The sequence below is a fragment of the Rhinolophus sinicus genome, linkage group LG16 (assembly GCF_036562045.2).
Source record: "Rhinolophus sinicus isolate RSC01 linkage group LG16, ASM3656204v1, whole genome shotgun sequence".
NCBI classification, from domain to species: Eukaryota; Metazoa; Chordata; class Mammalia; order Chiroptera; family Rhinolophidae; genus Rhinolophus; species Rhinolophus sinicus.
In genome coordinates, this window is record NC_133765.1 from 1,027,969 (window position 1) to 1,054,947 (window position 26,979).

Below are 26,979 nucleotides of genomic sequence, written 5' to 3' on the forward strand. Positions count from 1 at the left end.
CATGCCTTGGAGATGGTGTAAACACAAAGTACAAACCCACAATTCAGTACAGCTTTTGATTAACCATCCACACACCCCTCCCCCCATCCTGTTTGCCTAAGAGCTGCTGCTTCATTCTCAGAGAATTCCAAATTGATAAATGTTTCTAGAGGTACTTCCTGTGCAGGCACCTGGAGGGGGTTTGGGGACTTCTGTAGTGAAGCCTGGATAGGAAGTTCCGGTGAAAGCTTTGCCCAAACACCCCTCTAACAGAATCCCCCACTCCTGCCTGGAATGAGAGAAAAGAAGATGGCTCTCTGCTGGTCTGTTTAGCATATGCAAATCATCTCTGTCACTGTCCACCTGGATTTCAAGCCGGGGCATTGACAAAAGAAGAAGAGCAGAAAGCCACCAGCAATTACTCAATATATGGAGGCTCCGATTTTCATAGTGTTAATGAAGACCTTGTTGCAGCTGTGTATTTATTCAAGCAATAATAACCAAGACCTCAAGGGATTGATTGCAGCCACCCCATGCAATTCTTAATCCGCAAGCGTGGAGGTCATCACAGAAATTACAAAGCTGAACTGATGCCAATACAAGGAGTTCTTTCTTTGTGGTAGTTTTAATTGATGCAGAATGTTCAACAAAAGGCAGAACTGAGGTACTAATTCCACTTTTTCTGGTTCTACCCTTCCTAGGTTGGTGCAGCTTATCAGTGTCATAATTAGGAAAGGGAGCTGTTACTGTGGTTGACGTTCCAATTTGCTTATCATTAGGTCAGTCTCCATAGGGACAGCTCTTTCTAGAATCTTAGTTTTGTGTATCAAATCAAAGGTAAGAGTTTGGGTACAGAGGTTTGCAGTTTTTCCACTTTCAGTTTATATTGTGTTGTTGAGCACTGTACTTATTCTTGTAGATAGATGCTAACATTTTCAACCTAGAAAAATGTTCACTAACTTCCTGTATTGTGTATAATATCTGTAGTTGAAAAAGAAAGCTTCATGCTTGTTTTCTACTTTCCATTTTGATTAAAAATTTTTTCGCCCTCAGTCAGACTTTTTTTTTTAGAAAGAAAGGGGCACCAGCATTCCTTTCAGTCCCTGCAGCTATGCTTATTTTGTGTGGCTCTTTTCCATCGTCCAAGTGTAGAACATGGATTCCTCAATTTTCTGTAGCAACAGAGAGATGTGGATATGAATGTAAATGTTTCAGAAAGAAAAGCTTATGTGACTCCAACTGCAAGCTAACAATGGCTTCCTTTTCCTTTTGCCAAATGGCTTCCAAGTGTCTCTGAATACACCTGCTCTGCTGGGGGCGGGGGGTGGCTCGGAGGATGGCACAGCTCCTACCCAGGGTGAAGTGGGGACAGGCAGAGAGAGGGATGGAAAGCAAGAAGGAGCCCGATATGCCTGCAAGGCAACTGACTTCTTCAGACACGCTGGGCCAGGCCAGGAATGGCCACTAATATCTGTTCTTGAAAACCAGAGATTGCCTTTCGTCACATACTGGGGTTAGGAATTGGCTTCTATATGTGGATTTCGCCCCTTTGCACTGCTCTCAAGTAACAAAATAAACATTATAGGATTCTATATGCTAATGGGACCAAAGAAAGCCAGCTAAAACCCATATGTAATAAATATCTCCTTATAGCTAATACTTATCAGTTTTCCTATTTCTCTCCCAGATAAACCTTAGTAGTTTAGGAGGCTCCACTGAAGAGTGCCAAGGTCAATTAGCATATGGTGATGAAGAGCTCAGACTCTGGGGACAGAGCTGCTCAATCCCTGTGCCACCACTGCCCGCTGAGTGGCCAGCTTTTTGAGCTTTATTTTTTCCATCTGTAAAATGGGGTGATAGTATTGAGGAGGCGGGGCTCAGGATCTGTAGTGGACTTGGCTACCCCTATTTAGCACTGGAGTAGCAGAAGAAGCAGGGAGTAGTAGAGAGAACATAGCTTGGAGCCCAGCTAGTGAAGGGAAACCCTGTCACCTCCAAGTCATGCAAGCCCTGACCCTTAATTTCCTCATTTGCAAAAGGGGGAGATTATAAGAACCTTCTAAGGCTATGGTGAGGATGAAATAAAATAGTCACATGTATACTATCTAGTACAAAGCTTGTGACACAGTAGACACTTCGTATTTGCTCATTCCCACATTGCCATTCCCACCGAAATCTCTTTCCATTCTAAGGCGTATGCTTCTAGGATTCTTTTTCTCTCTCCTAACCATGCCCCTGCCCACATCCTGGGAGAAACACCATCAAAGCAGGAAATGACTAGAATACAGGGAGAAGAAGGAAAGCATAGAGGTGAGATTGATCAACCGTTGGTTAATAAAGAGTTGAGGACTGGGATTGGAGCAATGAAATACAATGTTGGGGTAAGAGTTCTCTGGGAGCTCCTACTCTGAGCACGGTGAGCTACACACATAAGGACTCTCTTTTTGTGGTTTAAAATGAGACGTGTGAGAGTGAAAGGAGATACAATGGACACTTATGCCAGGAAGAAGAGTATAAACTGGAAGTACCGGTGCCTATTTCAGCCTAAGGATAAAGTCAGTCTCAGTGGGACAAGATCCACTGCAGAGAAACTGAGGGGGTGGGGGTCTGTTGCATTATCCAGAGACAGCCTACCCCATGGCTTCTGCTCTGAGAAACAAAGACTACCCTATGTTAGCAGGAGCTTACGTGAAAGGAGATGAGAGCATTCAGCAATGGATATACAGTTGACCATTGAAAAATGTGGGGGCTAGGGGTGCAGACCCCCACACAATAAAAAATCAGCACATAACTTTTGATTCCCCAAAACTTAAATACCAATAGCCTACTGTTGACCAGAAGCCTTACCGAATATATAAACACATATTTTATATGTTATATATGTATTATTTACTATACTGCAATAAAGTAAGCTAGGGAAAAGAAAAGGTTAAGAAAATCAAAAGGAAGAGAAAGTACATTTATAGAACCTATTGAAAAAAAAAGCTTCATATAAGGGGACCTGCACAGTTCAAACCCGTGTTGTTCAAGGGTCAACTGTATTTGGCATTTACAGTTGTACCAACCGTAGAGAAGATCGCGCTTTCTGCATCTCAGCGCAGGGCAGTACCCAGCAATCACCCGTGGCTCCTGCTAACTGACCTCCTTATACTATGACTTTTCTCACCGTTGTTGCAAACTGCTACCGCGGAGACGGATGAACTAATCGGTGCCTAAGTTTTTCTTTCTACTTCTAGCTCTCTGTAGGATGACCTATTTCTCAGGCATGTTTTTCTTGTCCCCTGCCCCTCTTAAGTCCTACTAATCTCCAGAGACAGATGGTATCTGCCATAGTAAATCTTGGGAGCAATGCCTGGATAGACTGTTGTCTCACTTCCTAGACAACACAGAAAGTAGCAACAATGGTGGCACTAAAGACCCCTCGTCCTTCTTGTGTGCTAGAAATCAGTATGGGTCCAGGGCAACCTGGAAAGACTATATGCATTTACAGTCAGTTCCACCTAGGACTAACCAGACTGTCCCAGCCAACAAATATGATGTCTATGGGTTCTAGGCATGCTAAGTGTGAAAAAGAAAATTAACTCTCTATTGGAGACTTGTCAAGCCACCTACTCAAGTGAGCCGGACTTTTGGGACTCACTCTTGATTTTCCCTTCATTTCTCACTCCCCACTGCGAAAAAACCCCAGGTCCTGTGAACGTACTCCATGGCTCATCCCTCCCTCTCCGTGTCCATATGTAGTTCAGATCCTCATCCTCCATCATTCCTGGATTCTAGCAACAGTCGCCAGCCTGACTCCCCTGCTTCTAATTTGGACATACTTTAATGAGTCCTTCATGCTGGCCAAAATGGACTTTCTCAAATGCGAGTCTGACCATGTCATTTCCTTGTTTACAACCTCTTGGAGCTTTCCCTACAGAAGAGAAATCCAAGATTTTTATTATTTTTTACTTTAGTTTTGTTTTTATGGGACTTTGTTTTGTTTCGTTTCATTTTAAAACACGGCTTCAAAGGCCCCCCATGGGCTGTTCCCAAAATAGTCACCAGAGCAATTCTCTAAAAATGAAAGTCAGATCAAGTTGATCTTTTGCGCTAGATACCCTCTTGGCTGTCTGTATTGCTCAGTCAAAGCCAAAGTCTTCACAATGGCTGAAAGGCCCTACCTGTCCTGTCTGCTCTTATCTCTCTAACATCATTTACCTTGGCCCTTTCCTGCTCTCTCTGCTCCAGCCACACTGGCCCCTTGGGGTCCCAGGAGCGCCCCGGCACACTCCGCTTTCGGGCCTGGCTTTCTGCTGTGTGTGAGCCCTTCTCGCCCCAGATAACAGTACAGTTTGGCTTCCTTGTCTCAGATGTTCCCTTCCCCGTGACGTCTTCTTCCCTGACCATCCTATTTAAAATTAGAAACCCTCATCCCTAGTATTTTTGATCCACACTCACTGCTTTATTTTTCTGCAGAAATTTTTCTGACATACTTATGTATTTTACCTATTTATTCTGTTTATTGTTGCGTCTTCACCTGAAATATAAGTTCCGCGATGCAGGCGTTTTTGCTTGTTGCCAATCCCCAGCTCTTAGAACAGTGCTTGATACACGGAAAAGGCTAAATCGGTATTTGTTGAATGAATCGACCTCACCCATGTCTCCAGCTATCTCTGCAGTCTACTAACACCCTGCTGACTGTTCGACCCTGCCTTTATTCTTTTGTCATGGCATTCCCTGTACCCCACCCTTCCTTTGGCCACTTCTGTTTATTTTTAAATGTTCGAGTCAGATTTAATTGTCTCTAAAAAGCTTTACATGACTTCCACCAGCTGGATTAAGTGTTCATTTATTGTTCTCCCATTGCGTCACCTATTAACACATATTTAAAACAGTATATTATAAATATCAGTTGTACCCTGTTCCTCAGTAGACTGAGAGCTCATGAGGGCCAGGAGCAATTATTTTCTTTTATTCCTTATTTCTTGTCACATGACATAGTGCTTGGTACGCAGTAGGTGTTCATATTTGTTGTTGTTGAATGATTCCATGACATAGTCCTGGTATCAGGAAGTGACAGGGTGAAATATTCAGAGAATAAGGACAGGACAGCCTCAATGCTAAATTGTGGGAAACGGTGTATAGTACACATTTCAGCTGGGAGGAGGGGTCAGGGACTGCTAAAGGCATTGAGCCAGGAATGGAAAATTGTGACTTGAGCTGGAATTTAAAGAATTAATTTAGAGGAAAAGCGAGGTAGCTAGTCTTTTGAGAAGAGACTTAAAGCTAGCACTAGAGCCAGCAGGCAGAGTGAACAACCACCCGGCCCCCAGAGGAGGCTGGAGTGGCACTAGCAATGCCCATCTGCCACAGTTTAAATGCGCAGTGCTCAACTGGCCCATGCCAGGCTGCTCTTGAAGGTTCCCCCCGTCCTCTGCCTTAATAGGAAGCTAGCCTACTAGAGCCCAGGCAGTTTGGGGGTGGGTAGGTGCATTCTCTCTGGAGCATGAGCTGCTTTGCCTCCTTTTTCCTGACCTCAGCTGGATGCATTGCCCTGGCACCTGTTCACCTGCCTTTTACTATTGCTGTTGTTGGCAGGTTAATGACCTAGTGACTTCTTTGCCCGTCACCTTAGACTTGGGAACAGTGAAAATCTACCAGAGTGGCATGTCTACTGCCGTGGAAACGGATTTTGGGCTCTTAGTGACATTTGATGGCCAGCACTACGCCTCCATTACCATCCCAGGCTCCTACATAAACTCCACATGTGGACTCTGTGGGAACTACAATAAAAACCCGCTGGATGATTTCCTCCGGCCGGACGGCAGGCCAGCCATGTCTGTCCTGGATCTAGGAGAGAGCTGGCGGGTCTACCATGCCGAGTGGAAGTGTGACTCAGGCTGCGTGGACAACTGCACCCAATGTGATGCTGCCACTGAGGCCCTCTACTTTGGCTCTGATTACTGTGGCTTCCTTAATAAGACAGACGGCCCCCTATGGGAGTGTGGCACTGTTGTGGAACCCACAGCCTTTGTGCACAGCTGCGTGTATGACCTGTGCAGCGTGAGGGACAATGGAACACTTCTCTGTCAAGCCATCCAGGCCTACGCTCTTGTATGCCAAGCCCTTGGCATTCCGATTGGAGACTGGCGACTGCAGACTGGGTGTGGTAAGCTGGCATCCCATCCAAATGGAAGGCCACTCTGTGCAAGGGGGCAGGGTGAGGGTTTCTGGGCTTCTCTGAAATCTCCTTGTTAAGACAAATTGACAGTGGAGGTGAGGTTGAAATATCACAAATTATGAAGAATGAACTGTAAAAGGATCATTACCTTTTCCCCCCACCCAATATCATAGCCAGAAAACAAGAAACCATTGATGAGCATAAATGGTCTAGAAACATAAAATATGTGGCAGGAAATACTTGGCAAGAGGAAGGCCCTGTAGTAGGGTATGGCAATCCCAGACTTGTACAAGGAGGTGGGATTTTTAGAGGTGTAGGTGACTATCTTTGTGGCTGCTGAGTAAATGCAGACACTGGCCTGGGTAATCAAAACCAGCCTTTGGGAAAGTAATTCACCTCCCAATGGAACTGACAGCACTTGTTCCTTAGCTTGCTCTTCTCCACTTTCAGCCCCTTTAGGTTTTGTGTCTCTTGCTCTGTAGCATTTTGGCTGACCTGCTGCTGCTGGTGGAAGAAGGGGCTACACATAGGATGTATAACATACTAGGAAAGAAGCCCTTTTTCTGAAATGTTGAGTGGTTAGGAAAAGCCCAAACAGTGTGGGGAAATCCAGTTTCTTTGGAATTATACTTTTGGATTAAGCATTTTGTACCACTTTGTTATCTCATTATTTTTTTTCCCTTCTATCCCACTTAAATCTCTCCGCCTTTTCCTAGTTATATAAATTTTTAGAACAAGCCAACAAAAAACAGCTTATTGCAATTGTGTTTCTTTCCTGGTCCTTGGCTTTCTCCATAGGAATAAACAGAAAATTATAATCCATGCATTTGAGAGTGCTATGGAGGTGAGAAGATGTAAAAATGTCTTTGAGTTACGAGGCCAGAAGGAGATTTTTATTCTCTCAGTATAGGTTGGGTTCACATAAATTATCATATATCGGATTCAATTCTTTGAGTATTGGTCAAACTACTAAGAGACAATGTATTTTTTTTCTCCTTGTGACTGACCAGCCTCCATTATGTCTGGAGCATCCAAATCCTGATTGAATTTGAGATTGAATATGGCTTCTCTTTGATTCTTGTATAATCCAAGAGCATCCAAATTACCTCACTAAATTTTTGCCTACAATGGTTATTTTTTTTTTAGTAGTACTGCTTTCCTAACTTCTACGTTCCTCAGCTTCTCTCTCTCTCTCTCTCTCTCTCTCTCTCTCTCTCTCTCTCTCTCTCGTCAGTGGGATGAATCATATTTAATTCAGAGAGCTAGTTTACCAGGCTCTTGAGCCTCTGCCTATTGGATTCAACCAGATCCAAACATTTACAGAGATGTAGATGTTCTTGGAATAAGCATCAAAGTTTTCCAAGGCAACAAGAGCCTTTAAAAGGTACCTAGTTCTAGTTCCAACCCAGTCTCCTGAAGGAACAGGCACACAAATTATTGTCTTTTTTATTTTTACTATCCCAGAGAATTCATTTTCACAGTCTTATTTGGTCACCCAGGTATTTTAAGTATCTCCCTGTTAGAAATTTCATTTTTTCAAATTACTCCTCTAACAGTTACATTTTTCTTTTTTCCTGCAAGTTGGATTTATTTCCTCCTAAGAATGTGCCATGCCCTTTAAAATCAGAACAACTTATATGTCCATCAATTGAAGATCTTAAAACATCTTGATGGTTGTAGATCACTAAACAATAACCCTATATTGAATAATGCATCTAGTCTAGTTAGGATAGAAATCTGAAGTTTAATTTCACTCAAGATGGTCAAATGAGAGTCAAAATTCATGGGTCAATGACGTTGTGCAGTAGTTGTTAGGAAAGCAATTGAGCTCGTTTCTACAGATGCAACCTCAAGTCTGTCTTCCCAAAACGAGTGGCTGCTGGGCTCTCACTCTAGGAACTAAATGGAAGGAGCACTGTTCTTCCAGGCCCCTGTGCGTGGTGGCTTCGGGCCATTAGCTCCTGGGTCATTGACCTTGTTGTCACGCTCTCTTCTCTCCCCCACGTCAGTGTCCATGGTGCAGTGCCCGAGCTTCAGCCACTATTCCGTGTGCACCAGCAGCTGCCCCGACACGTGCTCGGACCTGACGGCCTCTCAGAACTGCGCCACGCCATGCACAGAGGGCTGTGAGTGTAATGAAGGCTTTGTCCTCAGCACCAGCCAGTGTGTCCCTCTGCACAAGTGTGGCTGTGACTTCAACGGCCACTACTATGCCATGGGGGAATTCTTCTGGGCCACAGCCAACTGCACAGTGCAGTGCCTGTGCGAGGAGGGGGGCGACGTGTACTGCTTCAACAAGACCTGCCGTGGTGGGGAGGTGTGTGCTGTGGAGGATGGCTACCGGGGCTGCTTCCCCAAGCGGGAGACCGTGTGCCTACTCAGCCAGAATCAGGTGCTGCACACCTTTGACGGAGCGGCCTACGCCTTCCCCTCCGAGTTCTCCTACACACTGCTCAAGACCTGCCCTGAGCGGCCAGAGTACTTGGAAATCGACATCAACAAGAAGAAGCCCGATGCAGGGCCTGGCTGGCTACGAGGGCTTCGGATCCTGGTGGCCAACCAGGAGGTCAAGATAGGAGGAGTCGGGGCTTCAGAAGTCAAGGTAAGACTCATGCTGCCCTAGAGAGTTTTCCGATGAGTCATGCAAGTAAAGGAGACATATTCTTCAGGTTTGCCTCTCTGCCTCTTACCATGAGTGGATTCTAGGAAGGCAATGACTCCAAGATGGGAACATTTTCTAGCCATCAGCATCAAATAAGAGTGGAGAAATAGAGTGAAACTGGAATTTCTCAAATTAGATAGTTATACCAGGACTAGTTCTCCATAGCAGCAATTACTCATAGGACGTTTACTATGTGCCAAGCACTATTCTAAGCAGTATCACATTTAATCCTATGATGTATATATTATTATCCTCGTTTTACAGATGAGAAAACTGAGGCACTGAGAGGTTAAGTAACCTACTCATGGACACACAACTACAAAATAAAAGTCAAGCCCAGGCAGCCTAGCTCCAGAGTCTGTGCTCTTTACCCTGTACTCTACTGGCTCTCCTACCTGTAGTTGGGACTCCATGTGGATTAATGCAAAGGGTGACTGCCATGGTGCCTCCTGCCTTGCTGACCTGGTATGAAATAGCCAGGATTAGGCATCCAGACCCATAGATCATTAGTCCTAGAAGGAATCTAGTGCAACACCTTGTTTTCACATGAGGGTCCCAAAGGGCTACATTAGGGATGTGGGCTTCAAGCTAAGCAGTAGCAGAGCTGGGAGAAGGGGGGAATCCTCCTTCTCCTGCTAACATGAATTTCATAGTATCACCTTAAGTCTACTTTAGAAAACAAAAGTCAATGCAGTACTGTACAAGGACATAATAAAACACACATCCACAAACTGGCAGGGTTGTGTTCTATTCATTTTGAAACACTGGCAGAGATTAATTTATTGAAATAATAGTAGGAGGCAGATAGGTGGCTGGACAGCTAGATAACTAGATATACACTCTATGCCCCCAAGAGGCTGGGACAGAAGAAAACTAAGATTTGAAGGGAAAGGAAGGAGCCAGAAAGGTGGGGAGAAGGGACACTGTCTATGAAAAGGTGTCAGGAAGCAGGAGGAAGCCGCACATATAAGAGCTTTTGCTCACATTTCAGTTTTGTTTCAGGCTATCTTATTTAGAATCTCATACATACAGAAATAAACAGCTTATGGGTTGAATCAGAGGAGTCTAGAACTAAAGGAACAAAGATGCTCATGAAAAACTGTTGATGTCTGTCTGTGTGGTTTCTACAGACTGCCAGCTTCTTGACTTTTCTCAAAGGGCTAGTCCTGGGGCCAAGCCTTATCTTTATTCCATAGCCTGGGAAATTGTGGGTACTTCGCATGTAGCTGGAATTGATGATACTGATTTGATTTTTCAGTTGAACGGTCAGGAAGTGGAATTACCTTTTTTCCATTCTTCGGGGAAGCTGGAAATATATCGAAATAAAAACAGTACAACAGTAGAGTCCAGGGGCATTGTGAGCGTCCAATACTCTGACACAGGTCTGCTCTACATCCGGCTCTCCACCGCTTATTTCAATTGCACTGGGGGCTTGTGTGGCTTCTTTAATGCTAATGCTAGTGATGAGTTCTGTCTCCCCAATGGCAAGTGCACGGACAACCTGGCAGTGTTCCTGGAAAGCTGGACGACTTTCGAGGAGATCTGCAACGGGGAGTGTGGGGACCTGCTGAAGGCCTGCAACAATGACTCAGAGCTGCTCAAATTTTATCGGAGCCGCTCCAGGTGTGGCATCATCAATGACCCCTCCAACAGCTCCTTTCTAGAGTGCCATGGGGTGGTCAATGTCACTGCCTACTACCGCACCTGCCTTTTTCGCCTGTGCCAAAGTGGAGGCAACGAGTCGGAACTTTGTGATTCTGTGGCTCGGTATGCAAGTGCTTGCAAGAATGCCGACGTGGAGGTGGGCCCCTGGCGAACTTACGACTTCTGCCGTAAGTGGGGCTACATGATTGGGGGAAGGGGGCAACTGGGTGGTGATGGAATAGATGAGACACTGGATCTTCTTCTTCAGGATTTCTCTTGCTGCTGGAATTGAGCTCGAGGACAATGTAATTCCTGCGTACACCTTTCCTAGTCTGATGTGTCTTCTGGAAGGCCCATCACCCTAAACCAAACTGTTTCTCACCTTTATTTTGTTTCTAATTACACAATGTCTCTTCACTGTAGAACAATTAGCCATCCTTTTGACTGGTGGTTTTATCTAATACACGTTGTGTCAAAGGACTAGAAATCTTTGTGTTGACTCCCTTGGTGCCCTCTCTCTCGGCAAAGAAGGGCCCCGTTCATTTCAATAGAAGGTGATCAGTCAGGGAGTAGAGCTTAGCACTGCTCTCTGGGGCAAACTTGACAGTGGCTATTAAGAGAGTCCCATATTGCTGGTTTTTCATTTTGTCCCCAGAGTATCTAACCCCTTTCAGTAGGGCAGCGGCCATACTAGTAGTGATTAGAATACTTCTGGGAAGACCTGACATTGGACACCCTTGGTTATGCGGGCGGCCACTGGGAGGAGTAATATGAAGGATAGGAGAGTCTGGGACAATGGGACCCACACCTGGAGCAAGGACTGCCCCACTGGACTTGAGCACCCATCCCTTTCCCTCCAAAAAGATAGGCCCTAAAGCAGTACCAATGCCAACTTTAAGATTCCATCCTCTACATTTGTTTATCTCTCTTCCATTATATTGATTCCTATCTAAGTTTGTTTATTTTAAAAACTTTTTATTTTGAAGTAATTTCAAAGTTACAGAAAAGTTGCAGGAATATCTGCATACCTTTTACCCAGATTAACCTCTGTTAGCGTTTTGCCCTATTTGCTTTCATTCTCTCTCACTCTATTTGAAAGTAAGTTGTATACATCATGCCCCTTTGCACCTAAATATTTCATTGTGTATTTCCTTAGAGTAAAGACACTCACTTACAGAACTACAGTTAGGAAATTTAACATTGACCCAATAACTTAATATCCATATTTCAGTTTTGTCAATTGACTCAGTAATGTCCATTATGGCTTTTTACCCCCCTCAATACAGATCTAGTCTAGGGCCACATGTTGCCTTTAGTTGTCATGTCTCTTTAGTCTCTTTAATTTGGAACAATTCCTTAGCTTTATCTGTCTTTTGTGATTTTTTTTTTAAAGAATACAGCCTGCCCGTTTTAAAAATAGAGTGGCCCACCATTTGGGTTTGATGTTTCCTCAGGATCAAATTCTACTGTATATCCCCCACACAGACTCTTGCATAGGTGATGCGTGTTTTTCTCACAGTATCACATCACACCACACTCTGTCCAGCCTTCTCTCATGGGTGATGAGCAGGTTGATACCTTGGTCAGGTCTTGTCAGATGACTACAAAGTGATGGTTTCCAGCTACAGCACTCTGTCCACTTTTATTAGTCAGCAGATGTCATTCTACTGCAGACAAGAGCCCTGTGTTCTCTTCTGCCTGTCTGCCTTTCATCTATCTTTCCATCCATCCATCCATCCATTCATCCATCCATTTATCTATTTAAGTCATCTATCCAGCTTATCAATATGGATTTCTAATGTTTCAATGATTTATATTTCATATTGCATTTGTTAATTATTTTGGTGTCAAAATTGTTCCAGATTTGGCCCCTTCAAGTTGCTTCCTGTGTCCTTTTGGCATGACTCTGTCATTTTCTTACTTTCTGGCATAACACTCATCTCTTAACCTTCCCCTGTCACAGACTAGAATAAGCCACTACTCCAAGAAACCCTGATTCCTTTTTGTGGGGAATGTTTTTAGAAACCACGATCTGGGTTAGGCTTACCCATTACTATTGGAGTATTCTTGCTTTACCTGTAAGCCCTTTCAACAGAAACATCTTAGAGCTAAGAACTAATATCCCCCACACACACAAACACACACACACACACACACACACACACACACACACATGTCTCTTTAAATCTCTGGTTTCTGAGTTTTGGAAGTCTGAGGGTCATGTGAAGAATCTGGTGGCTGTCATCAGCAAAGGTTGGTTTTATCCCTGGTGAACTTTAACTACTCTTGGGAGAGATTCATAGCAGATACTGAGAATCCTAAAGCAGAAATTCTGGGAGCATGCTCTTTTCATAAAGTCACCAAAAGGAAGAGAGGCTCCAAGGTTTCTACTGACCACCACATCTAGTGGGACCTTACAATACTTTCCCAAAGCTTTCTTTTTTGTAATCCACTTCCCTCATATTCCTTTGTCCTCTCTCCAGTTTATTGAACGTAATCTCTGTTCCTGCTCCTGCACTCAGCTTTCCAGATGTAGTTAATTTATGGCATGGGGTTACTGAGCCTGCCCCCTACCAAACCCAGTTTGTTGCCAGGCCATGTCCCTGCCATTCTGTTAGACTATGAACTCCTACCCAGTGGAAGTGATCCTGTGTTGTTTGTTTGTATTTCAGGGAACATAGGTTGGTGGCATTGTTTGTGTGAATAAGTGCAGTAGGATGGTGATGGATCCTGAGAATAGCTTCTTACCATCCCTTATCTGGGCCCATGGAGCTGGAGGAAGTTCTTGTATGTGCCTTTTTTAGAGAGCAACAGTGGACAGAAGCAGCCACACAGAACATGGCTTCTTTGGGTGGAGCGCCAGGGCTCAAATTTGAGACATCCTCCAAGATATGTCATCTAGACCTTGTTTATGTGGGTCTGGTGGGAAGTACTGGAAAGTGCACGCTTGGTTAATCAAGTCTCCATGTACTAAGGGGTAATTCTGGTCAGGATCTTGCAGAGTGGGCATTAGATTGGGCAACAGTTGCAAAGCAGGTACATAGTCTTCTTTGGACTTAGAGAGACAACCATTGCTTCTGTGTTCAGATATATTTAACTAGCCCTCTTGTTGGCAGAGCCAGGCTGCCCAATTGAATAATTTCACAGAGGTATTTCAGGGGCCAGGGGAAGTTTATTACTTCACGTCTGTATGTCCCAGACTTTCAGACAAATCCAGACAACACAACAAGTCATAAAGTCAGAGCCATTTAAATAAGTCATGTTATTCACTATCAACATAAAACTGCAGTCAGGGTTATAACATTCATAATTTAGAGAAAAATGTGGAAAATCCCTCTATACAAACATATTTAATCAGTGCTGAGCTAGGTTTTTACGCCAAAGCTGTATGGTGTTGTAGTCGATGGGAGTGGAGGTAGTCGTTTAGCCCAGAGATAAAAATGATTGCTTTCAGTACATCGTGCAGGACTGTGGAGTTGGTATTTGTGGTCAGAGCCATTATTGCCATGCAATTTAATTACATATCATCTTTTGTGTCCTTGGATTCTGAAATACTATTAAGGAGGTAGTATGCATAAGAGCTAAACAAAGTTTTAAAGGCAAGATCTTATTCTCCTAGGAGACGGTGGGGACCTTCACATACCTTCACTGACCTACACAGACTTGTAGGTAGATTTCTTCTGTGCTCCTGAATTCATCCCCGTCCATATGAAATGTTGACAAACTAAAATAATAAAGAGAATGGGAAGGTTCCCCAGAACTCCATGCTGAGCAGCTTATGCTGCTGTCTTTTTATGTGCTGTGCTTTGTGATTCAGACTTGATCTGAGGAAGTCTTCTGGGTGGATGTGCAATTTGAAATGAAACTTGAAGGATGGGAGGATGGGCAGGATTTGGCTTTGTGAGGACCATCCAGGTGGAGGAAAGCGTGTGAGCAAATAAGGTAGAAGTGACCATGTACAGAGGGTGGGGAGGAAGTGGAAGAGGCCAGAAGGCAGCAAATCAGAGAAATGAAAGACAAAGGGAAAGACTAATTTGTAGGTAAAATTTGTAGGTAAAAATACCTAGATAAATCCTATCCATAATAGAAGAAAGTGTGAAGAAAGGAAAGGGCATACTATTTATTGAGACTCTACTGTGAACTTATTAATATATTAGTTTATTAATCCTCAGAACAACTGAACTAGGTAACTATTGTCCTCATTTAACAAAAGAAGAAACGGAAGCTCAGAGATGGTATCCACAGCACTTATTCTTTCCGGGACGCTCTCTCCAGGGTCTTTGACTTGGGAGATCTGGATTTAAATCTCTCTCCAGTATTTATTTGCTGGATTAAGTTAAGTCACTGAACTTCAGTTTCCTCATCTATAATATAGGGATAATAAGACTTTCCTTACCTGCCAGGTTGTTGAGAAAAGTCACACTAAAATGTTTAGAACAGTGCCTGGCATGTAGCGGGAGCTCAGTGCAGGCTCATCACAAGTCTTGGAATCTTCTACATGGAATGACAGCTAAGTGCACTAGAGGAGCATGGATGAGGGGGTTCACTGAGCCTTCGATCACCCCGAATGAGGATGGCATAGCATTCCTCAAGCTCACTGTGCTGTACAAAAAAGAGTACACACTTAGCACACACATGCATACACATGCATGCATACACATGTGGATGCTAATGAGTGCACCCACACTGTGTCTCTGACCTGTATCCCTTTCTCAAGCCTGTCTTCTCCTTGACCACCCTCAGCTCTAGAGTGCCCGGAGAACAGCCATTTTGAGGAATGCATGACGTGTACGGAGACCTGTGAGACCCTGGCCCTGGGCCCTATCTGTGTGGACAGCTGCTCTGAGGGTTGTCAGTGCGATGAGGGCTATGCCCTGCAAGGCAGCCAGTGTGTCACTCGGAGCGAGTGTGGCTGCAACTTTGAGGGGCACCAACTTGCCACCAATGAGACCTTCTGGGTGGACCTGGACTGCCAGATCTTCTGTTATTGCAACGGCACAGACAACAGCGTCCATTGTGAGACCATCCCCTGCAAGGATGATGAGTATTGCATGGAGGAGGGCGGCCTGTACTACTGCCAGGCCCGCACTGACGCCTCCTGCATTGTCTCGGGCTATGGCCACTACCTGACCTTTGATGGCTACCCCTTTGACTTCCAGACCAGCTGCCCGCTCATCCTGTGCACCACAGGAAACAGGCCAAGCTCAGACAGTTTCCCCAAGTTCATCGTCACAGCCAAGAACGAGGACCGGGACCCGTCACTTGCCTTGTGGGTCAAACAGGTGGACGTGACCATGTTTGGCTACAGCATAGTGATTCACAGGGCCTATAAGCACACGGTGCTGGTGAGTAGTCACAGGCCAGACTCCAGGAAGGGAGTCATGGGATGTGAGGACAAGGGTCCTGGGTCAGCAAGCCAGGCTGTGGCTGAATCAGCCTGGTTCAGATTCCAAGGAAAAGCAGAGGGGGGCTTTGGTGGTGTTCTGTTTTTGTTTTTTTTTTAATCTTACAGATAAGGAAACTGAGCCTCAGAGAGAAAAATGATTTGCCCAAGTCAGAGGCTTCAAATTAGGAGCAAAGCCAGCTCTGAAAATGGTACCTTTCATATTGTATCAGAGTATTTTAGAGACAGCACAGACCTACATTTGAATCCCAGCTTGGCTACTGCTGTGCAGCCTTGGGCAGTCACTCCATCTGTCAAAGAGAACACATGCCCAGCACGGATTAGGCGTCTATAATTAGTACTATTGTCTAATTCACCTCCTTCCCTTTTTGGGAGGGATCAGAATGATATTGGCTGCTTTGGCTTCTTTGTCCCTCTTCTAGTCTCCTTGTTGACTCTCATAGGATTCAGGAGTTTGAGTCTTGCAAGCATTTGGAGTGCTCAGGGGCTCTCCTACAATCTCTCTATTCTAGGCCTCAGTTCTCTCTTTTTACCCTTCCCACCTTTTCACTTCCTCGACCATGAAGATTGGACCGAGTTGTATTTAAGGAGTTCTGTGCACTCCTGTTTTGGCCCAAGGACATCAGACCAGCAGGCCCAGCCACTCTTTCTGAGCATAGGTTGGATTCAAACAAGCCAACCAACAGCCTCTGGCTTAACATTTTGGAGGAGCTTGTTTAGGTGTTAGCCTTTCTGCATTGTCCTCACTGGTCTGTGGCATAAATTATCTCTAAGGGGATTCCTTGTGTACATGCTCTTTAAAATTCGGATCTGTTTCTAAAGAGTTCCCTAGGCAACACTACTGAGTTCTTTCTTCCTTAGGATTTCTTAAACCTCTTGCTCTGACAAAGAGAGCTTTCTAAGCTTCGTAAACTGTCTTCCCTTGCACATTTATTGGAAAATGTGCCACCTTAGCATCTAAGGTAGAGGTCTCGCTATGCCCATTTTTCACTTTCTTGGATATTATGCCTAAACCCCTAATTGTTTTCCTCTCTGCTTCTTCATATCATTTGGTACTATATCCATTGTTGCATTAATAATACTGTATTTTTTTGAGTGTGATGTTGATGTCTAACTCACTCAGTCCTAATTGTGGGCTTCTTGGGGCAGGAACCAATTCATCTTTATGTTAAATAATTATACAGTGCCCTACATGTAATGGCACTCAAAACATTTGTTAAGTAAGTGAATGAGATGACATAATAACCCCTTTCTTCCAAGGTTCCTTTCCGATGACTTTCATTTTGCTGCTGGTCACTTTTGCAGCAATCTGGGAGATTAAATTGCCACTGCAGCAAATTTGGTATATATCAGATGCTTTGCTTTTAGCTACGTAAAGTTTCCAAGAGCTGTCTGCCCATTATAGTAACTTCCCTGTGCTCCATTTTCATCATATGTGTTAAAAAAACATGTTAATCATTTTGTCCATGTGGCTTGCATCATGTTTGTCCTTTTCTCCTTGTCTGATGTCTCCCTACCCTTAGATTTATTCATTTTCATGCATTTCCTTATTGCCTTGACATTCAACAGTCTTCCACCTTTCTACCTTTCAGGTTCTTCTCTTCTTTTGAAATACAATCTGTTCATAAGTACCCATCCAATGTATTATGAAATCATATTTTCTGCCTTGTGTTTCATGCTTTCAGCACTTAGGTATACAGATATCTGGGGCTACACATGTTATTTTCTGACCCAGTTATTTTAACCTATAGACCATTGGATGTTTATGGGCACTTATCCTTGTTCAATGCTATCCCTTCTCTCCTTCATTATAGCTATTCCCCATTCCCACTGAGTGTTTCACTCTCTTTCTCTTTGCTTTAGGGCTAAGGACTAATGGGTCAGCTCACCTTCCAGGCATGTGTCCTGCTTTAATCTCATGCAGTGAACTTACAACTAAAGTCATGAGTCATGGGAGCCACACTGCTGGAACCTTCCTCCCATAAAGAGATGGAAAGGGAAGGGTGTCCAAGTTTCTTAGGGCTGCCCTCACAAAGTATCACTCGGTGGCTTAAAACAACAGAAACTTATTATCTCCCAGTTTTGGAGGCTGGGAGTCCAAAATCAACATATCAGCAGGGCCATGCTCCCCCTGAGGTTCTAGGGAAGAACTTGTTCCAGGCCTCTTTCCTAGTTTCTGGTGTTTGTAAAGAATCCCTGGCTGTGGTAGCATCACTTCTGACTCTGTCTCCATCTTTATGTGCATGGCCTTTCCCCTCTGTGTCTCCTATTTCTCTGTGCCAAAATTTCTCTCTCCTTTTAAAGACACCAGTCATTGTATTTAAGACCCACCTTAATCTAATATGATTTTATCTTAACTTGATTACATTTGCAAAGACCTTATTTCCAAATAAGGTCACATTCACAGGTACTGGAGGTTAAGACTTCAACATATCTCTTTGGGGATACAAGTCAACCCACAACAGGGGGTGATTAGAGAGTAAGAGTAGTGAGCATCAAGGAGGAATTAATTAAAGGGGTGGGGGACTCCTTGGCAGGGCTCATCTTTCTAAGTCACCCAGATATCCTAAGTGCCCAAGCCGGGAACAGAGCATATAGCTTTCAAATCTCTGACAGGAAGGCCAGGTTTAGGATGCACTGAAGGTTCTTTTCTTTTGGGGCTTGGGGGATAGATTTACCATTTACTTTGAATTATTAATATGCATTACAGGACCTGCTTGTTGATTGATTTGCATGTGGTTTTCAATGATGTTATTATTAGTCACCATTTCTTCCTGAGAGAATAATAATGGCCATCATATGACAGTGTGCAATGAAGTGCCAGGCAAAATAGTACAGAGCCCTGGGTCATTGCTGGTGCTCTCAGAAATGGAGGTAACATAGAAGTGACTCCTTGGGACACAGAGTCCCTCTATGACTCTGACCTTTCCCTGCATTAAACAGTAGTGGGGGGAGTGGGAAAATACATTCAGCCAAGGAAAACTAGAAATAAATATGCTATCTATAAACCAAACAGGGTTATGGGGCTGAGCAACAGAAGGTGTGCCACTCCCAGGACACTGCAGCAGCCCACATATCGCTGTTTACAGCCAGAGCTCAGTAGAGATGGACTCTCTCTCTCTCTCCATATCCCCCAGCCTTCAGCACAGCCAAGTCCATCATGGTCCAGGCCAAGGGGACGGTTTTGAGGATACTCACAACTGATGTCTTGATCACTGATTGCCAAACCTGTGACCATCAGAGAAGAGTGGGGTTTTGAGCATCACTCTAGCTCTAATTAGTTTGATGAGCTTATATTGATGCCTATTCTGTGCCAAGCCCTGATGGTAAAAAATGAATCAAACATGTCATAAGAGAATTCAGGGTCTAGTGGGAGAGACAGGCATGTTCTCAGGGAGTGTAGATGTCATGTGAAGTGCTAGAAAAATCTGACACATGGAGGGTCATAATCTGACACATGGAGGAGCACCGAAGAGGGATTACCTAAGCCAGTGGAGGGCTTCAGGGGATGCTTTCTGGAAAAGATAACCCAGAACTGAGCCCTGGGCAAGGCCAAGAATGAGTTAAGGGCTTTCTAGGAAAAGGAAGTATCAATGAAGACCCAGAGGGGGAGCATAGTGTGGGGTATGAGGGCACCTCAGAATAGTTGAACAGGCTGTAGAAGCAGATCAGGGCCATTTGTTTAAAGGAAAGTTCTTTACTAAAAAGCAAACATGTGGTATTTTTCCAACACTTAAGTATTTGAAATACATTTCCCCACACTAATCCCCATGCCCTCTTCTCTTCCTGTTCTATGCCTTTCTCCTCCATCTATCAGGCTCGGCTTTAATACCAACCTCTTCCTTTCTCTGCCTCCTATCCCTTTGTTCCCTCTTTCTCTCTATTTCTCACTCACAGAGAGGCAGGGCAGTGATGTCAGGATGGAGGTGGCATTTACGGAGCTTCAGAGCCTGACTGCCTCAGTCAGAGGGCATTTCTTTCTCAGGGTTCTCCTGGGCAATGACAGAATCTGGAAGCCCTTAGCATCAATCCCATTATATTGCCTCCCCAAAGTGTTGCCTCCTGCTTGGCACCCAGTAGACAAGAATATAAAGCACAGCAAAACTCAGGCGGAGAAGCAAGCCGGTACATGGGAGCCTTTGGGTGCAAAGATTTCAGTGTACTAGTGTGAGTCTTCAAGGCAGATGGAGTCCCCCTGGCCTGAACTTCTCTCAGTGAGCTTCCATATCTGTCTTCTGTGTTTACACAGAAGTCACTTCGTCTCCGGGCCTCCTGTTGGGGAAGTTGTGCTCATCAGGCATGATCTTCCTCCTTCTTCCACTCTTCTGTACCCAGTCACTGAAATAACCTGTCACAGTGTCCTCGTCACCTTCTTCTACCTTTCAGGCACCGTGCTCATGTCATCCCCGGTCCCTCCTGTGTCTTTAACCCATAAACATGTTCATTCCAGAACAAACTTGCACCCTGGTTCTACACTAGTTTCTATCCAATCTCTCCTCCCCTCTCTACCCAACACCTGGAGAGCCATGTCTGCTTCCATGTCTCCTACTTGCTGTTTAACTTCTGCAGTCTGACTTCTGGCCTCATTATACTGCTGAAGTTCTCTTATTGACATCAATGATGATTCCTTTTTGCAAAATGATGTGTCTTTTTCAGGCTGTTTCTCAAAGGCCTCTGTGACATGTGTGATATTGCATATAAGGCCCTCCATGGTCCAAGCCCTCCCCACCTCTCCGTCTGCATTGCCCACCTCTCCCAAAGTCACATTTTATGCTCCTGTGGCACTAAATCGCTGTAATTCTTCGTATTTATCAGGCGTATTTTTTTTTCTGTCCTCTTGCCATTTTCTTGGGATTCCCTTTTCTTTGATCTCACTCCTTCTTGACTGGCCAACATTTATTCATCCTTTAGAACGAGGTGTGGGCTTCATCTTCTGCAGGCATCCCGATTTTGTCCCCAGGCTGAGTCTGATGCCTATGCATCTGTTTAACTCTGTTGTTGCTTTGATCAGATGATGTTATTATTATCTGTTTATGTACTTGTCACTCCACATGCTTATGGGCTCCTAGGAAAAGGGCCCTTTGCTTTATTCCAGCATTTAATACGGTGCCTGGCACACAGGAATGCAAAATTGATATCTACTGGATGAATGAATGAATTTTGCCTAGAAAAATACTCATAGAAAAGGAGATAGTTGAGTTGAAATTTAAAGGGTGAGTATTGCCCCATAGGGGGACGGGGGAAGTACATCATTATCTGAGACGGGCATTCTTGGGAAAGTGAGGGAAGCACCAGAGGAAGAGAGCTCAACAAGGACGTGCTCTGAGCTGGAGACGAGCTTCAGTATGGGCCACCAGGAGCTCTGGCACATGACCAGCACACCGGGTTGGTCCCTTGTATTGGTCAGTCACTGACTGAAGGCTACCCTTAGGATGGGGAGGGGTGGTAGGAGTGAGGCGTCATAACCTCCTGGGTCAAGTGACTGCCATGGAGCCAAGGCCAACTATAAGTTATCATTAGCCCATAGTCACAGTGGCTGAGGGTGGGGGCCTCAGGCAGGACACGGAAAGCACCATCACTCTTACAGCGAAGGAAATAGCAGGGTGGTAGGATGCAACTTGGTTCATTTGGGGAACTGCAAAGTGTTGGATATTGCTGGAGTGGAGGAAGTAAGTGGATTGGGTCTGAGAGGCAGAGGCCGGCTCCTGGAGAACCCGTGTGATGTGCTAAGCATATCAGACATTTTATTCAAGCCATGAAGAGGGTTTTAAGTATTGGATCAACTGCTTTCAATTGAATTAAGAAATATTGGAGTGGCATTGTGAGTGAATGGAGGGGACGAGCAATACCCGAGCAAGGAGACCAGTTAGGAGGGCATTCAGCAGTCAAGGTGAAAGGTGATGACAGTCTAACTAAAGTAGTGCAGTGGGGGTGGGGGAGGAGTGTCAGACAGGAGAGAGATTACGAAGTCAGGAGGGAAGATATTTCTGGTCAGAGAGCAATCTCAGAATATCCCATAGGAGCAGTACCTGCTTCTCCCACATGGAAGATCAGCTCTCCTCCTAGCCCTCAAAGCCATCTGTTTTCCCTCACGCACTCACCCAGCCATGGGTTATAGGATTTGGCTCATCTGAATCAAAATTGTTCAAGGAGAGTGCAGCTCTGGAGTTGTACATTAAGGGGTTTCCTTGTTTTCTGAATTAAAAAAAAATATATATGGGAGGAAACATGTGTCAAGTGCCATCTCTGTGCGAGGTATTGTGCTGTGTGCCCAGCGGATAGCCAGGGGAATGTGGGTATAAAGATCAATAAAGTGTGGGTCTTGCCCTCAAGGTGCTCATAATCTTATAGGTGAAATACAAATATAGACAACCAATCATAATATAAGGCAAATTATGATATGTGCTTCAATAGCAGTGTACATACATTGATCTTGGCTGAAGGTGGTGAAGAATATGAGAGAAGTGCAAATAACATATTCTGGTTGCCCAAACAAGGGGGTGATTAATTCTGACCACAGGCTCAGATAATCTTGCTTAATAGAAGATACGACATTTGAACAGAGTCTAGGGGATGAGAAGGTTGTTGATAGGTGAAGAAAGGCATCCTAGGCAGAGGGAACAGCAAATAAAGTCATTCTTTAAGGGAAAAAACAAATAAACAAACAAACAAACAAACAAAATATATACACACACATATATATGTATATATATATACATACATATATATGTATATATATCTATATTTAAATTGAGGTTTGCTTAAAATAAATCCACAGTAGAGCTGGAAATAGAAAATACAGGCATTCCAGGTTTAGGTAGTTTAGTCTAAACTTTCAGTGAATTCTTATTGCCCTCTTATTAACTTGCAAGAAACAATTTGAACTCCTGGGGAAATAATGCTATGTAAACAGAAGGCTCTGAAATAAATAGGCTTATTAGTGTACAAAGGATAGTCATTTAAGTCTATTCAAATCCTAATAATAGTAGTTGACTCACATAAACAACACTAAATGCAAAGATTGTATTCAACCTGCTCAATCCCCTCTCTGGGACTCCTTCTTAAAGATTAATCATTAGGAAAAGAGCTGGCAGATCTCTGGAATTTCTCTACTTTAATCCTTTTTCTCTTACAGGTTAACAATGAACGGCTGTATCTGCCCTTGAAGTTGGGACAAGGGAAGATAAATATCTTTTCCTTTGGCTTCCATGTGGTGGTGGAAACTGATTTTGGCCTGAAGGTTGTGTATGACTGGAAGACCTTCCTGTCAATCACGGTCCCTCGGAACATGCAGAACACCACCTACGGCCTGTGTGGCCGCTATAACGGCAACCCCGATGATGATCTGGAAATGCCCATGGGTCTGCTGGCATCTAGTATCAATGAATTTGGGCAGAGCTGGGTGAAAAGGGACACGTTTTGCCAGGTTGGCTGTGGGGACCGCTGCCCTTCCTGTGCCAAGGTGGAAGGTTTCTCAAAGGTGCAGCAGCTGTGCAGCCTGATCCCCAACCAGAATGCTGGCTTCACCAAGTGTCACAGCAAAGTCAACCCCACCTTCTTCTACAAAAACTGCCTGTTTGACTCTTGTATTGATGGGGGCGCAGTGCAGACCGCCTGCAGCTGGCTGCAGAACTACGCCAGCACCTGCCAGACTCAGGGGATCGCAGTGACCGGCTGGAGGAATTACACTTCTTGCTGTGAGTCCTTCTTGTTAGCTCACCTTGTGTCTTGATTGGTGTAGGCAGGTCAGTCTGCATCTCCATAGGTGTCAGAGCAATATAAGGATATGCATTTTGGAATTGAATTTGTTGTCTGAAACAAGATGTATAGTCTCCCAGAGCTTCCTTTTCCTTATCTATAAAATGGGGTTAATAGCACTTATTTCACATGTTGCTTTGCAGATGAAATACGATTGCTTATATAAAGCACAGAGCACCATACATAGTATTTGGACTCAGCAAGTGCACAATAAAATTCTAACAAAGGACTAAGGGGGAAGAGTGAGTAGGTTGGTTAGTTAGTTAGTTAGTTAGTTAGTTAGTTAGTTAGTTAGTTATTTCCAGAACCTCATGGGCCCATCGTTCTACTGGTAATTTACATGCTTTCTCTAAGTGTGTTATTCTGTTTGATCCACATATGTCATGTATCAGATTTTGAGTTTATGAAACATAGCAAGATGTTAAGAGCTTTAGAAAAAGAATTATAGGCCCTAGATTTTAGCCTAGCTCTGTCCTTAAGGATCAGCGTGACCTTGGAACATTTCACTTTTCTTCCGTGGTTCTTAGTTTTCCTCTATAGTGCTGTGATAATCTTGCTGTCTATACCATTTATGCTACAGAAACATCAGGAAGATCAAATTAGGTAATTGAAAGCACAGCACACTCTATGCATGCTAAACGGTATTGTTGTTATATCAATGGCTTGCTGTGAGCCAAGCCCAGTGCTAAACTCTTCATCAACATTATCTCATTTATTATCCTCCAGAACCCAATTAGTTGGGGAGAACCTGAGACTCAGAGGAGTTAAGTAACTTGCCTAAAGTTATGCAATCTCAGTTGGAGTCCAGATTTGACATTCTAACCACAAAGTTCATGCTCTTGACCCATGCGCTGTGCTGGTATACTATGTACTGGAATAATTTGCCTGCATTTAGCACATCACAATAGGAAAAGACTATTGGTCTTTGGCCAATCTGCATTAATGTGTTTTCCCATCTCAATCTCATTAACTATAGCAAATTTCTTTTTAGACCTAAATGTATGAAAAAGCTACAAATTGATGCTGAATGCATAGAGCTCTAAATAAGTGATACAGCAGGGGTCCCAGAGAAAAAAAAAACCTCTATTTCCATTCTGGATAAAGGCGATTTGGATTAAAAACCAAAAGCAGTAATGTAGTTTAATGCTTACACAGTTAGTTTACATTCCAGATAATTGGATTCATGTAGATTGTGGGAGGAACTGGGGAGAGGGAGGGAAAAGATGCCAATACCATTTCATCCAGGCTCAGTCCTTGAGTGAGGGGTTGGGGAAATGATGCCAGGAAGAGTGACTTTCCAGACTAATTGACCTTTGATGACATCAGTAAAATAAATACGTCTATAACAAAGTCAGAGTCTGGATAAATCCCCAGAGCTACCCTGGAATCATTAGGGTCCGCACAGTGAGACCAGAGAGCTTGCCTTTTTCCAAATCAGGAAACAAAGTCATGGACCCAAGGACCTTGAAATGGTACAGGATGGGGAAAAAGTTTTAAAAAGAACCCTCTGCCTGATCTTTCTTGATACCTACTACAAGGAGTCCCCTTTTTACCTGCAGTCATGCCATGGTGGCCGAACTGTTCTCTGGGATGGCTGAAGGGTGGGGCATAGTGTATGCCCAAACCATCACTTCTAGCTGCAGTGAGCAGGGAAATCATAGAGAACTGTTTATAGAGGGGGGCAATACCAAAAACTTAAATTATGGGTCTCAATTTTTGTCACTCATGGGAAGGAAAAGGAATTGAGTTAGGAAACCCCTATAACCTCTGAGGATGAAGGTCTCCCCACCTTTACAGAGCTTGGACCCACAGGGCTGAAAATCATGTAGGATGAGGAAACAGTTTTAGAAAGGGAGACTCTTTCATAAAGGATATAAAGACCATTTTTCTTGTCCTCTTGCCCCTCTACCAGCAACCCTTTTCTCTCCCTTCCTCAAAGTTCTATTCAGACATTGGTTGCCTCCTCTATACATAATAATGGGGAGCTGGATCTAAGGCACTCATAGCAGAGGCTGTCCTGTCTCACCCTTAACCTTGAACCCCATCCCTGTGGCCCTCAGCTGGCCACAGTACACATCACAAGAGAGTTACACCTTTCCCTACCTTGACATTTCAGGACAGGGGGCAAAGATCCAAAAGAGAACACTTGAAGAAATGGTGGCAATGACAGCTAAAATAAGAGAAAAAAATTATACTTTAAAGATGGTATGTGGGTGGGGATGGGGGCGGAAACAGTTGGAGGCAGCTTAGTTTCCCATTTTGAAGTTCAGAAGCAGAGGAAAGCTCTGAGAGACTGAATCCCAACTTAGCCATTCAATTTGAGAGATCGGTGAATGCAGAAAGTCTGTCTTCAATATAGTTGTTTGTAACTGCATTTGATATGATTTTAACCACTGGGATATAAGGGCAGAACTAACATCCTCTCCTTTGCCCCATTCTACTAATAATTAATCCAATCCACCATTTACAGGTTGAAATTGTGCTTTTCAGGAGAAAAGGGGTTAAACCAGAATTTCCTGTAAAACTTAATGCTCCATTGGTAGCAAAGTAGAATGCTGGTGTTCCTTAATATTTCGATGATATTAGCAGTTCCTACCAACGAAATAATTTATTACTCAATTACCTTATTTTTAAATGCATTGGAAAACTTCTTCACCCAAGTTGAACAAATAGGCTTAGAGGGGGAAACGGAGGTAAATTGTCTTAATTAGTGACCCCTTCTTAAAGTTCGTTCAGCCTAGTCTATCATTCTTTCAGAACCTTAAAGTACTAGACAGTGAAAGTACAGTAAGAGAAGAAAATAATAAATGCATAACATTTACTTAGCTCTGACTATGTGTCAGGCACCGTTCTAAGTGCAATATGCATCCTCACTCCTCACAGCAGTCCTGTAAAGTAGGTACTATTAGGTTGGTGCCAAAGTAATTGTGGTTTTTGCAATTGTTTTTAACCTTTTAAACCACAATTACTTTTGCACCAACCTATATTAATGGTCCCATTTTCTAAAGGATAAAACTAAAGCTCAGAGAAATGAAGTAACTTTCCCAAGGAAAGTGGCTTGGGTAAGTTGGAAAGTGGCTCCAGAGACAGTGTTCTCCCAAGGTGTAATGCTACCTTTCTGACGCTGGTCAGGCCAAGGGGCTCTTGGGAGCTGGGGAAGCCCCTGGTGCTGTAGGGGGTGTACAGCTCTGTAGAATCAGGTCTGGGAGGTATCTTCCAGCCATTGTAAGAATGAAACGTGATGATGTCTCATAAACCAGACCACCCAGTGCCTGAAACCTGGTCAATGGCCAGTTAAGGTTGAGTATCATTTTCCCTTTTATCAGAGGCAGCTTTTGCTGCTTCAGAGTCTGGTAATTAGGGGTTTTC

General features: G+C 43.9%; 1 protein-coding gene across 3 annotated transcripts in view; it reads left to right on the plus strand.

The window, feature by feature from the left end:
* LOC109438846 (tubulin-specific chaperone cofactor E-like protein) overlaps positions 1-26,979 on the plus strand; it is a 179,170-nt gene that overhangs the window by 112,713 nt on the left and 39,478 nt on the right. For all 3 annotated transcript variants that reach the window (XM_074321534.1, XM_074321530.1, XM_074321531.1), the window contains 5 exons: positions 5,560-6,130; positions 8,152-8,744; positions 10,063-10,636; positions 15,192-15,793; positions 22,988-23,549. In XM_074321534.1, coding sequence (XP_074177635.1) covers positions 5,560-6,130; positions 8,152-8,744; positions 10,063-10,636; positions 15,192-15,793; positions 22,988-23,549 — 2,902 coding nt within the window. The remainder of the gene's footprint in view (positions 1-5,559; positions 6,131-8,151; positions 8,745-10,062; positions 10,637-15,191; positions 15,794-22,987; positions 23,550-26,979) is intronic.